At 41.4% G+C, this 15149-nt stretch overlaps 1 protein-coding gene across 1 annotated transcript in view; it reads right to left on the reverse strand.

Annotated features, from left to right (window-relative positions):
• Positions 1-15149, reverse strand: part of FSTL4 (follistatin like 4) — a 1706306-nt gene that overhangs the window by 45242 nt on the left and 1645915 nt on the right. Inside the window, exon 12 of the mRNA XM_069761964.1 lies at positions 13101-13219. Coding sequence (XP_069618065.1) covers positions 13101-13219 — 119 coding nt within the window. The remainder of the gene's footprint in view (positions 1-13100; positions 13220-15149) is intronic.

The following is a 15149-nucleotide window of genomic DNA, read 5'->3' on the forward strand; positions in this document are numbered from 1 at the left end:
AAGTTTATTTGAATAAAACCTTCCCCACACATTCTCTGGTTTAAAAGAATGTGCGTCACTCATCGATTCAGTTAAATGTGAAAGTTAGTGATGAGCGAATATATTTGGCACTATTCATTACTCACACGAACAGTACTGTTATCGGGCTATTTGTTACTCGGTAAGTAAATTGCTATTCGCTTCCGCATATTCCAGTAACCCACTCAGCATGTTTGGAGCTTTATTTGCTTGCCAATCACAGTAATTGCAGCACCATCTTTGGTGCGGCATTACTATGATTGACTGCCCAAACACCAGGAGTTTGTTGCGCTGTCATGTGAAACCATCACTGTTGGTCAAACAGCCGCGGTTCCCACACTATGAAAAGTCAGCATGAGCATGCAGCTGTGATCAGAGGTATAACGTTAACCTCTGGTCACTGATGTCAGCTGATGGGACTACAGCTCCCATCATCCGATGCCTGCTGCCGCTAATAACAGTGAGAGCAGGAGCAGACGATTGGAGTATTCAACAGCCGGCTCCTGCACTGTAAGTAAATATATATATTTTTTTAAATGGTGTGGGTTCCCCTGTGTTTTTGAAAACCAGCGAGGCAAAACTCATAGCTGGAGACTGAAACCCTCAGCTGGCAGCTTCAGCAAGTCTGGTTATCAAGAATAAAGGGGCCCTATTCCATATTTTTTAATTATTTAAATAAATCATTAAAAAAATGATGTGGGATCCCCCATTTTTGACAACCAGCCTTGATAAAGTAGACAACTGTGGGCTGGTATTCTCAGGCTTGTAAGGAGCCATGGATATGGTCCCCTCAGCCTAAAAATAGCAGTGTGCAGCTGCCTAGAAAAGGCATATCTATTAAATCCGCCAATTCTGGTGCTTTGCCCGGCTGTTTTCACTTGCCCTGTAGGGGTGGCAAGTGGGATTCTTATTTGTTGGGTTGATGTCACCTTTGTATTGTCAGGTGACATCAAGCCCATGGCTTAGTAATGGAGAGGCATCTATAAGACACCTAGCCATTTCTAATCCTATAGTTCTATAGTAAGTAAAGACATAGCCACAATAAAGTCTTTTATTAGAAATAAAATAAAACACAGTTTTCCATTTTTATTTAAAAATAACAAACAGTTATACTCCCCTAGCGCCTAATTCCACTGAATCCCTTGTCTCCTGTAAGAAACCAAAAATAAAAAACAACAATATCCCTCACCAATCCGTCTTTCTGTCCCACGCCATAATCCATGTCTGGAGTGTAAACAGTTTTCAACCTGGACAGTGCTAAGATGCGACCGTCCAGTCTGAGAAACACTGGTGAATAAGCTACTTCTAGTGCAGCGTCAGTGACAAGCGGTGATGTCATCGAAGTTACCTCTGGTCACTTAAGCTGCGTTCCCGGCAGGGCTGATCTGCTGGGAGTTCAGCACTGGGAAAAAGTCAGTGATGAGGTTACTGCCGTTCAAGTTCAGTGACTTCAACACAGATCATCCTGAGAATTTCTCACGGTGATCTACTGTAAAGACACTGAGCTTGAACTAAGTAATAGTCCCATCAACCACCACCTGCTGTCATTCTGCTTACTTGAATACAACTCTCATCATTCTCTTCTGCTCGTGCTGATCACCATCAGAGCAGGGGAGAATGATGAAAGTCGTCTTCAGTACCAGGCACCGGGGAACAATGCTTACTGTGCCGATGCTTCCCTGGTGCCCGCTATGTGGTACTGATGCGGCACATGAGAAGCACACGGTTGCCAAAAGTGTGCCACACGTATTACACACATGGACACTGACATCTCCAGTACCGATTTGACATTAAGGCAAGCACCGTGGAAAAACTTCTATCGACGCTCATGTTAATGTCAGGTCGGTGAAGTAAGTTTATTAGCTGTGAACTCCCAGGACCTTGCTGATCTATCTGAACTTTCTCATGCTCATGATGACATCAGACAGGTCCTACGAGTTCACCGCGATATACTGGGCCGTGATAACAGTCATCTCAGTGTCTCTGCTGAATGACAGGCTGTATGATTGCATCATGAAACCATGCAGCCTGCCATCTAAATGTAGCAGAGCTAGACCCGCTATGGGACAAATGGATTATCATATTCTCTGCGGAAAGTTGAGGAATATTGTTTTTCATTTTAACTCTTCTGCAGAGGACAATGGCATCGGTGGAATGGGCGACATCATAAGTATGGTTTGATTACGATTTATTAAAAGAGTCTGTCATTCTTTAAATTAAAGGACTTTTTTCTGGGTGTCTGTGTTTTTATACAATATGACTATGGGGTTAGTAATGGGGGCATCTTATTGACACCTCTCCATTACTAACCTCTGGGCTTGATGTCACCTGACAAAACAAAGGTGACATGAATCACCTAAATATCATCCCACTTGCCATCTCTGCAGGGCAAGTGGAAAGAGCGATTCTAAGTGCCAGAATTGGCACATCTTAGAGATTCACCTTTTCTGGGGCAGCTGAGAGCTGATGTTTTTAGCCTGGGAGGCAGTACCCATGGCCCCTTCCTAGGCTATTAATATCAGCCCACAGCTGTATGGATAGCCTTTGCTGGTTATTAATTATAGGGGGACCCTACATAATTTTTTTATGGTACCCAATTTTAGCAGCCAATAAAGTCTAAGTATACAGCTGTGAGCTGATATTAATAGCCTGTGAAGCTCCATGGTTTAGCCTCGTTCCAAGGCTATAAACATCTGCCCCCAGCTGTCGGCTTTCCCTCTGTTGGTTAAGAAAATTTTGCGGGAGCCCACACCATTGTTTTCAGAAAATAATCTTTTAATAATTAAATACCTGTAAGCTGCACACACACTGCACTTATTGTATATGTTGCTGACATCTGTATAACTATCTAGTCTCTGTGTACATACTGTATGTAATCCATCTATTCTATGCTGTCGGCTCCTGCTGTGATTTTATAGTATGTGGCTGATGAATTGCTGGCTTTTCTTAGATAGATAGATCTATCTGTCCCATCCTTTTCAGCTTTTTTCTCATACCCCCAGATCTATTTGTTGAGTCCAGCAGAAAAATATTCAGCTTTTCATTGACTTGCATTGGATCTGTTATTTGGTATGAATACACAGATAATAGAAAGTATTTGTGCAGATTTTCTGAATATCCGAAAATGTCAATGTTTGCTCATCATTAGGGAAAGTCCATTATTCCGTATTCCAGGACATGGGCAAAAATATGGTGTGCAAGTTATGGAGGAATGCGGGGAGAGGAAAGCTGCATCTTTAACTGAATCAATGAGTGCCCCATATTCTTTTTTCTTTAGTTATTATTGACAACTTCTATGATGTCGAGCACCTGATACCATTCACTGCAATGCTACAGCTTTATGAAGATAGGTCTACTTTCCACCGTAGAAGCTTTAGAAATTGCTGATGCCGTTACTTTCTCCTTCACCTGATGAATTTCCTGGCTTAACTTTTTATTATTAAAAAGATAATCAAGCAGTTCTGACATTATCCTTGGTATAAACACGATGTTAAATGACTCACTAGTGCAACCTATGGAGGCTGCATAAGTCACTCACAGTCATGTACCAAGGGTGATGACATCACTGATGTCATCGCCCATGGGAAATGACTGCCAGTAACCTATGAAGCATCATTCACAGAACGACACACCATAGGTTGATGCACAGAATCACTGGATGTCATGAGATCTCGATAAACTACGTTGGAGATTTTTTTCCATAATAAATTGGTGAATGAGAGAGTGTCTCTTGTTTTTATTTCATTAATTTTGTATGGCTTTTTGATCTTAATTGTTGGACTATTTTGGATTTCCTTGATTATGTCAGATCTTCATGGTTTTCTTTTTACATTTTTAATAAATTGGTGAATGAGGCATGGGGAATATTTGTTGAAATAAAGTATTTTGGCTATGTGTGTTTTTTTATTACTGGGTAAGCAATGGAGGTGTCGGAGTGACGCCTCTCCATTACTAAACCCTGGCGTGATGCCAGCTGATATAACACAGCTGAAATCAACCCCAAAGTCTATTAGCTCAATTGACACCACCCCAGGGCAATTGGGAAAAGCCAAGGCTTATCACCAGAATTGGTGCATCTAATTGGCTGCTGAGTAGGAGCCGATATCTATGGACCTTCCCAGCCAATTAATATCATCCTCTAGGTGTCTGCTTTGGCTTAGCTGGTTATTAAAAATAGGGAGGACCCCACATAATTTTTTTAGGGTCCCCCATTTTTAATAACAAAATGCAAAGCAGACAGCTGGGGAATGATATTAATAGGCTGGGAAGGTCCATGGATATTGGCTCCTACTCAGCTTAATAAGACCAGCTCAGTGCTGTCTTCTTTCCCTTGACTGGTTATTAAAAAAAGGGGGAACCTCATCTTGTTTTTTCATTTATTTATTAAGAAGTACAGTAAAATACATAACAAGGCACGGCTCCACTTCTCTAGTTGGACCTCCACCTGCTGATTCAAGATTATTATTTTTTATTTTTTTATTGTATATTATTTTAAGTCATTTTCCTATTCTCATTTTTTGCAGGATAATTTTCCTGCTCTTACCCCCATTTTGCTTCCTTTTACAGCCCCCTAGCTCTTTCTACGACCATTTTACATCACCATAGTTCGGGTCCCTATTGACATATATGAGGTTCTGGTTAAGGCTGTGTGCACACGTTACAGATTTTTTTGCGTTTTTTTCATGCTTTTTCACTATAAAAATGCTATAAAAATGCAAAAAAGATGCATACATTATGCATCCTATCCTTTAGAATGCATTCCGCAGTTTTTGTGCACATGATGCATTTTTTTCCGCAAAACGCATTGCATTAAAAAACGCAGCATGTTCATTAATTTTGCAGATTTTTTGCAGATTTCCCACTATATTATTGCATTGGAAACATACAGAAAACCGCACCAAAAACGTGGTAAAAACGCGAGAAAAACTCGTGCGGATTTCTTTCAGAAAATGTCTGGTTTTGCTCAGGAAATTTCTGCAAAAAATTTTGAACGTGTGCACATAGCCTTAGGCTAGGGTCACATTGCGTTAGTGCAATCCGTTTAGCGCTAGCGCTAGCGGATTGCGCTAACGCAATGTTTTATATGGGGCTGCGGTCGGGGTCGCGGTAACGTCCCCGCTTTCGCAGATTGCCGATCTGCGAGAGCGGGGAACGGACCGCGGGCGCGCCTCGGACGCTGCAAGCAGCGTCCGCGACGCGCCAGGAATCTCCGGCGCGTCGCTAGCGTGTGCCGATCATGGCACGCGCTAGTGTAGCGCGTTCCCATTAGCGTGAATGGGCGCGTTAACGGACGCGTTGCACGGCGTTAATTTCGTCGTGCAACTCTGTCCGTTTAACGCGGTCCCATAACGCAATGGGAACCCAGCCTTAGGGTCATGTTCAATTCAAGTTCTGGTACCCAAACCAAACTTTGGACTAAAGTTCGACTGAACCCGACGAACCTGAACTTCCACTCATCACTATTCAAACGTCAAACTAATTTCATCTCATCTCACGTGTCTATAAAACCCTTTAAGAATCTGTCTTCAGATAACTCTTGGCCTAGTCTTGATGTTTCACCTTCAGTGGTAGTCATTTTCAGCCCTCCTTACTTCGGCCATGTCTTTGAGCAATGAACACCTTTTACTTCTCTTGGCACTCCAGGGAGGTTGCAGTTCTGGAATATGGCAGCAATGGAGTATAATGGGTTCCTAGTCGCTTCATATTTCATTCTACTCAATTCTTTAGCAGGCAATATGCATTTCTGTTTTTCTCAAAGCATTTTTTGCCACCCTGTTGACTATTTGCAACAAAACTTTTGATTTTTCTATGATCACAGCACAACATTTTAATAATTTTAAGAGTGCTGCATCCCTCTGTAAGACTAAAAGTTTGACATGTCAGAGTCACTTAAATCTCTTTTTTTTTGTCTTATTTTGCCTGAGGAAAAGATCCTGCATAATAATTCTTAATTCTCACTTGCCATAAATGTAATTTAAACTTGTAAATCCTGCTGTTCTTGTGAATCTGGCATTGTTTTTATTTTTTCCTGTACCTCTTTTTTCATGAGATATGGCCCTCTAGTGAACAGCAAATCTAGTCTACTTAGCTAGGTAGGTGTTGTCCTCAACTGTTCTGTATGAGAGTCTTCCTGAAGAGCGCATCCAGTAGGCAAAAACCCAACAATTTTTAATATTTTATATTAAAATACATTTATATACAAGGAAGAGGGATCCATATTTCAGGAATTATAAGGAAAAAGAACAAAAAATAAGCAATGCCAGATTCAGAATAGTGAGAGGGCGACAAAAGCACACACTGGGTATTACCTGGATACACTAAGCGTTAGTGATGCTGCATTGCTCAGCTTCCTGGGTTCTGTCAGGTAAAACTTCTATGCTGGTGTAGAAAAAAAACAGCTGCTGCAGATTCCACTTGCTTAGCAGCAACCCCAACATGAAATGGAATAAAAGAAGGAAAACACGGATGTGTTAGCTGCGCTGCTGGAGACTTGAAGAAATCCAATGATTCGAGAAGATGAAATACTTTTACATGCCGTTTATTTGATGCGTCTCTGAGGTCAATAGATTCCTTCTTCAAGTAAAAAATCAAAATAACCTGTTTTTTCTCAATAAGAAATCTGTCCGACTCAAAAATGTGTTGAAATAAACTGCATGTAATTAATCTTCTTGAATCACTGGATCTTTTCACATTACCAGAAGCAAAGCTAACAAAACCATGTTTTCCTTTTTTATTCCAGATTCAGAACAGCAGCATTTATACTTGGCTCAGATTATCCCATGAAGAAACTAGTGATTCCATCATTGTCTTCCTGTACAGTGCGGGGCCCCCCAACCACTATATGACAGTAATGGGTACAATACACTTGTCTCACTATGTACAGATGTAGGCAGCATCTTATCATTCATTTAAGAAACTAGCCAGTTTATCTTAAAATATTCTTACCTTGCAATGTCACATCCTGTTCTGTCCAGATGTGTCCGGATCTCAGAATTCCAAGCGGCGGAAGTTCACTGACCTCCATAATGGAACACCCAAGTGATGGGTGTCCCAATATGGAAACTGCTGGTGGTACCAGCCTCTTGCGAGAAACCACCAGCGGAACACAGTCGCACCACACACACACTGTATATGCCGTATGCACCGCACACAAACACGCACACACACACATTGTATACGCCGTATGCAGCCTCTTGCGCGGTACCACCAATGGAACACCATCGTGAACACGGTGCATGAGACTTCAGGGATCTCATTCACTTCGCTTGTACCGTAAAACCTTGCATATATTCTGTGTGCACATAGCCTTACAGGTGCTTGGGGAGAGTCAGAGACTGAAAAATTTATATTATTGGGAGTCAGAGATTATAGTTAATGGGGGGCACAGTGCTGCTTATCACTTTATAGTTTTAATGGTGCGTGTCTAATAGCATATTAATGTTGGGGGATGTTTCTGTATTCAGGGGGGAGACAAATGTATGTATACACTTTATGTGACCTTGTTATTTTCAGGGCTGCAAAGATCATCATGACAAGATGAGTCATGGCTGGGAGATGTCGACTTGAAGGTCTGACCAGATGGAGAACAAACAGGAGAAAGCAGCTCTAATCAGATGAGACATCAGCCATAAGTGCCTGGATGTAAATATTATTTTGTATCTGCACTGTGTGACATGGAGTGCCAATGTTACCTTTAAAGCCCTGTTGTTGTCTTCGGTCTGGGGAGACCGATTTGGAACTTTGGTATTTTTTGGGGTGTTCAAGATGCGGATCTGAAACTTGTGGTTGATTGACTTAAATGAGGATGGGTCGGTCGGCCACGGGTTTCAGAGCCGCATCTTGAATATTTTAAAGAATATTGAAGTTCAAGGTTGGTCATTTTTGACCAAAGACAACAGCAGGGTTAAAATCCCTTATTCTACATTCTCCATTGGTGTGAAATATCTGTGTGCTTCCAGGTTTTTTTTTCGGATAGCAAACGGGCTTGTAGAACTTTATAGGTTTATTCACACACATATGAAAATCACAGATCTGAGAATGAGATCGGTGAGGGTCAGAGAATTTCCTCTTCTGATCCAATTTTGAGGATCACAATAGAACATGCTTAATGCATCTGTAAAAGTGGGTAGCACACCAACACTGCACACAGATACAGGGATGTAGCTTTACTATGTATCGCACAGTCTATTAGTATATAGTGTACTCACTTATAATGTATAGCACAGTCCCTTAGTATATACTGTATTCACTTATTATGTATAGCACAGTCCCTTAGTATATAGGGTACTCACTTATTATGTATAGCACAGTCCCTTAGTATATAGAGTATTCACCCAGTACATTAGCATACAGCGTACTCACTTATTATGTATAACACTATTCGTAGTTACATAGTTTCTTATTTTATGTATCATACCGTCACTTATTCTGTACCATCCTCTCTAGTTATATATGGTGCCATCCCTTATTATATAGCTCTCTCTGCTGTTATGTACAGTGCTGTCTCTTACGTAGTTTAGTCTTGTTTTTTTTGTTATTCACGGCTCCCTCTCTTGCATAGTTTCCTCTCCTGTTAGATATAAAATGACTGCTGATGGAGCAGTCAGTGACCAGATGACCAGTCCAACATCTTCCTCCATTAGAAGAGAAGCTTTCCCATGCTCCACCAACTGTCATGGCATTATACATCTAACAAGACAGGGCAGCATGTAATAAACACAAGGCTTTATATAATCTGATATGTAATGGACAGTGCTGTACATAACAGGAGGGGGCACTGTGTAATAAGGGATGACACTATACATAATAAAGCAGACTATGTAATATACAGTGGTGGAAATAAGTATTTGATCCCTTGCTGATTTTATAAGTTTGCCCACTGATAAAGACATGAACAGTCTATAATTTTAAGTGTAGGTTAATTTTAACATTAAGAGATTGAATATCAAAAATAAAATCCAGAAAATTACATTGTATAAATTATATACATTTTCTTGCAAAACAGTGGTTCTCTGACTGCAATTATGCAATATGCGTACTCCCAGCAACAACTCGACTAGACTGTTTCCAGACTCGTGCAATCCATAGAGCAAATACAGACTTGTCATTTTAGACAGGACAAGCCCTTTAACAATTTACAATCTTCACCAATCTTTAGCTATTAATTTATTAGAACCTTTGAGTACAGGGCGTTGATTGGTAGTACATGCCTTGAGATTTTAAGTAACACCACAAAACAAATCTACATATGTAAGACCGTTCCTGCAGCCAGCACCCTTAAGGTACCTTCACACATAACGATTTCATTAACGATATCGTTGCAACATCACGCTTTTTGTGACGTAGCAACGATCCCGCTAACGATCTCGTTATGTGTGACAGCGACCAACGATCAGGCCCCTGCTGGGAGATCGTTGGTCGCTGGGGAATGATCAGGACCTTTTTTTGGTCGCTGATCACCCGCTGTCATCGCTGGATCGGCATGTGTGATGCCGATCCAGCGATGTGTTCACTTGTAACCAGGGTAAACATCGGGTTACTAAGCGCAGGGCCGCGCTTAGTAACCCGATATTTACCCTGGTTACCATTGTAAAAGTTAAAAAAAAACAGTACATACTCACATTCCGAAGTCTGTCACGTCCCCCGGCGTCAGCTTCCCTGCACTGACTGTCAGCGCCGGCCGTAAAGCAGAGCACAGCGGTGACGTCACCGCTGTGCTCTGCTTTACGGCCGGCGCTGACACAGTCAGTGCGGGAAGCTGACGCCGGGGGACGTGACAGACATCGGAATGTGAGTATGTAATGTTTTTTTTTAAACTTTTACAATGATAACCAGGGTAAATATCGGGTTACTAAGCGCGGCCCTACGCTTAGTAACCCGATATTTACCCTGGTTACCCGGGGACTTCGGCATCGTTGAAGACAGTTTCAACGATGCCGAAGTTTTTCCCCTGATCGTTGGTCGCTGGAGAGAGCTGTCTGTGTGACAGCTCCCCAGCGACCACACGACTTACCAACGATCACGGCCAGGTCGTATCGCTGGTCTTGATCGTTGGTAAGTCGTTTAGTGTAACGGTACCTTTTCTTCTTCTCTAAACAATAATAGATAAAAATCTTGACAATATTTATCTGTTTAATAGTGTTGAGCATTCCGATACCGCAAGTATCGGGTATCGGCCGATACTTGCGGTATCGGAATTCCGATACCGAGATCCGATATTTTTGTGATATCGGGTATCGGTATCGGAAGTGTAAAATAAAGAATTAAAATAAAAAATATTGTTATATTCACCTCTCCGGCGGCCCCTGGACATCAGCGGGAGGATCCGGCGTCCGGCACGGCTTCTTTCTTCAAAATGCGCGCCTTCAGGACCTGTGGTATGACGTCCCGGCTTCTGATTGGTCGCGTGCCGCCCATGTGACCGCCACGCGACCAATCAGAAGCCGCGACGTCATTCCTCAGCTAAAGTCCTAGAATGAGCGCCTTTTAGGACCTGAGGAATGACGTCGCGGCTTCTGATTGGTCGCGTGGCGGTCACATGGGCGGCACGCGACCAATCAGAAGCCGGGACGTCATTCCACAGGTCCTGAAGGCGCGCATTTTGAAGAAAGAAGCCGTGCCGGACGCCGGATCCTCCCACTGATGTCCAGGGGCCGCCGGAGAGGTGAATATAACAATATTTTTTATTTTAATTCTTTATTTTACACTTTAATATGGATCCCAGGGCCTGAAGGAGAGTTTCCTCTCCTTCAGACCCTGGGATCCATGAGGATACATTCCGATACTTGATGTCCCATTGACTTGTATTGGTATCGGATATCGGTATCGGCGATAGCCGATATTTTTCGGGTATCGGCCGATACTATCCGATACCGATACTTTCAAATATCGGACGGTATCGCTCAACACTACTGTTTAATTGTACAGATTTTAGCAGTACAAACACTACATAATAAGATGTCCATAGGGCAACATACAGTGGAGAAAATAAGTATTTGATACACTGACAATTTAGCAAGTTTTCCCACCTACAAAGAATGGAGAGGTCTGTAATTTTATCGTAGGTACACTTCAACTGTGAGAGGCAGAGCCTAAATATAAGAACCAAAAAAGTCACATTGTATTATTTTTAAATAATTAAATTACATTTTATTGCATGAAATAAGTGTCTGATCACCTGGCAACCAGCAAGAATTCTGGCTCTCACAGACCTGTTAATTTTTCTTTATGAAACCCTCCTACTCTGCACTCATTACCTACATTAATTGCACCTGTTTGAACTTGTTATCTGTGTAAAAGACACCTGTCCATATGCTCAATCACACTCTGACCTCTCCACCATGTCCAAGACTAAAGAGCTGTCTAAGGTTATAGGGAAGACAGAGACCACCTTAACCTATTCCTGTAAGTTATATATATTTCTAATTGTAACAAGACATGCCCAGACATGTTAGTTCTCTGTGTCATTCTGACCTTTCATTAGAGCTGCTGATGTTATAGACATGACGGACTACGCCTAGAGTTATGATGAACTAAGGTAGCTAATTATGGGTATTGGGGCTACAAATAGCCAGCTTATGCCGATAACGGGTTATAAACTGTATTAGGGTAAGGCTAATTAGTGCCAACTGAGTCAACTCCACCTGAGGTGTTTGGAGGAAGAAGAAGATGAGTACAACCCCAAGAACACCGTCCCATCCGTGAAACATGGTAAGGGAAACATCATACCTTGGGGGTGCTTTTATGCAAGAGGTCAGGACCACTGCACCGTATTGAATGGAAGATGAATGGGGTCATGCATAGTGACATTTTGGCCAACAACTTCCTTCCCTCTGTAAGAGCATTGAAGATAGGTCGTGGCTGGGTCTTACAGCATGAAATTGACCCAAAGAACACAGCCAGGGCAACTAAAGAGTAGCTCTGTAAGAAGCATTTTAAGATCCTGAAGTGGCCTGGCAAGTCTACAGACCTGAACTCAATAAAAAAAAATTTGGTGGGAGATAAAACTCAATGTTGTCCAGAAACCTGAAAGATCTGGAGAAGATCTGTATGAAGAAGTTGGTCAAATCCCTGCAGCAGTGTTTGCAAACTTGGTCAAGAACTACAGGAAGTGTCTGACTTCTACAATTGCAAAGGTTTCTGTACCAAATATAATGGAAATTAATTATGTAAAAATCATACAATGTGATTTTCTGGATTGCTTATTAAGATTCTGTCTCTTACAGTTGAAGTGTACCTATGATAAGTACAGACCTCTACATTCTTTGTAGGTGAGAACACTTGCAAAATTGGCAGTATATCCAATAATTATTTTTCCCATTGTAACTATAAAAGGAGATATCCGGGACTTTGTTAAAAAAATGTGCCTAACCACAAACAAGCAGTTAGTTGGTATCTACCTGCCTGTTGTGTCCGGCCCCATACTTCATTTCCACCGAGTGGTCACAGACTGCTCATACCAGCGATTCAGCTGCCTCTGCTGATGCCATGTCAACAGAACAATGGCTTCTTTTCAATGTCAAACTGATTGACAACGGGCTCCTCCAGTTAGGCCGCGGTGTTCCGGCTTTTGATCTGAATGACATCGGCTGTCCCGTCTTGCCAACATAGCAGAGTGGAAAAGAAGAAGTCACCTCTGTGTTGATGTGATGTCAGCAGAAGCAGCCAAATTTATGATGGGAGTGGTTTGTGACTGCTCTTTGCTAACGAAGAAAGGACCAGGCACTACGGGAAAGTAGGTAGCAACTACCTGTCTGTTAGCATTTAGGCACATTTTTTTTTAAAGTCCCAGATATCTCCTTAAAAAATGGTCACTGATGGACTTACGGAGGGTGTTAATTATATAATTTGAATATTGTGCTGAATATTGTAGAATGTCAAGAAGCTTTAATTCTCATGCCTGCATAAAAATAATAAAGAAAAGAACATGAAGATTATAAGGGTCTTAATGACAAGTCAGTCATTTCTTATTAGTAACTGACTGATTGTATTGCTCTGTGTTCATAGCATTTTAGAATATTGATAGAATTGAATACAAGCTCAAATCTTCTGAATCAGTTCTCTAAAAGTTAATTGAAACATACATAGCTTGTAAGAATCCTCTCGCTGGGCTTAATCTGTCTTCGGATCTCACATTCTCGTGGTTGAATTATTGTGATTCCATCATCAGAAAAGACATAAAACATGTTTCCCACACTCAATCCTATAGGGAAAATCAAAAGAAAACAGTAGCAGAATTATAAATCTTTTTTTTTCTCCATCTAAAGAAGCTCAATAACCCAGCACGAAAGTGAAACATTATTTATTGGTTTGAAGACATAAAAACAATAATCTAGCAAAATGCTTGTGTATAACATGCAAGAACACAATGTAGTGTGAGAGTGAGAATGTTCAACTGACATAGATAAATTAATGGTAGGAATTTGTGGCACCAGGAAACATGTACAACTTCTACACAAGTAGCAAGCACCAGACGAACGTTGTTACTGGGTGGTTTTCAAGTCTATTTTTTTTTATATACTGTACATTTTTGTTTTCATATACATTTATATATAACCTTTTGTAACGTAAATTATACTAGCATAACGTAATGTATCTGCTCAATGTTCTTAATGTTTGGTATGTAACGTCAAAGCACATTTAGACATCTAGGCTATCAATCACTGTCTTAGATGTCAGAGAAAGATGAAAACATTTTTTAAATTTTCTCTTTTTTTGTCAAATAAAGAATATATGTTGATGTAATATGGATATGATACAATGTTTTAACATTTAGTTTTTCCCAAGGTGATCGAAAAATAAAAGCTCAATGATCTAGAATAACCAATATAACCTTGCGTTGGGAAAATCTATGCTAGCGCATATTTCAGTTATAAGTTCAGTTGATATGTGTCTTGTGATGCTTTGGGGATACTAGTATAATATACTTTCATAACATCAGAAGCATGTTTTGATTTTATTTTTCAACAAACATAATTTAACCACATACTGTATCTGTGTCCATATTTGAGCACAATGTAAATGTGGCCTATTGATTTTCAATTGTATGCTCCTAATCTAGGATACAAAACTGAATAATGTAATTTTTTTCATTGTTAATCAATTTCTAGTCTACCAGTTGTAGTCTTCTATCTGAGAATTTATTTAGCAACCCATGATCGTAAACCAGCAAAAAAATACTTTTGATGATCACATAGATATGATGTTGCTCTTGATCTTTTGAATACTACTCATGACTAGAGATGAGCAAATTTGCTTCGGTTCTCTCTTATTCAGCAAGCTGCAGAGGGAACCTGGCTTCCTGGATCGCGCTGGCTGATCAGGTGATCGGCGCCACAGCTGCATGTATCGCAACTTTGTGACAGTCACGATATATGCATGGAGAGCCCAATAAACAGGCTCTCCATGCATGTGAGTATAATAAACGTAATTTTTCTTCTCTTACAGGTCAGGTTTGGGGCAGATATAAAGCATTATAGAATGCTGTATATCAGCCCTGAAAGATGATGGCCATATCTCTTATCGGCCAAACCTGGTGAAAGGTTAACTTTAAGCATTTTTGGCATGGTGTCTGAGAGTCATGGAGTCTTTGCTAAAGCAGCTGTTCAACGCAACTTATGAATTAGCATGAACTAGGCAGTTAAAACATCACTTTCAGCATGGTCTTTGAAAGACAAGAAAGCAATGTAACCTAATGGAGTATAATTAGTGTTGAACGATACCTTCCGATATTCGGAAATATCGGTATCGGATTGTATCGGCCGATATCCCAAAAATATCGAATATCGCCGATACCAATACCGGAAACCAATGCAAGTCAATAGGGCACAAATATCGGAATGAAAATAAGCCCTTTCTTTCCTTGTACATCCTGTTCCGGAGGGGGGAAGAGTGTGGGCGGAGCATGGACAGACGGAGATTGCATGTCTGTGTGGGACCGTGGGGGTCTGTGCGGGCCTTCTGGGGGTCTGTACGGGCCTCTCGGGGGTCTGTGCGGCCTGCTGGGGGTCTGTACGGGCCTCTTGGGGGTCTGTGCGGGCCTGTCTGGGGTCTGTACGGGCCTCTCAGGGGTCTGTGCAACCTGCCAGGTGTCTGTACGGGCCTCTCGGGGTCTGTGTGGCCTGCCAGGGGTC

Source organism: Ranitomeya imitator, chromosome 4 (assembly GCF_032444005.1).
Source record: "Ranitomeya imitator isolate aRanImi1 chromosome 4, aRanImi1.pri, whole genome shotgun sequence".
Taxonomy (NCBI): domain Eukaryota; kingdom Metazoa; phylum Chordata; class Amphibia; order Anura; family Dendrobatidae; genus Ranitomeya; species Ranitomeya imitator.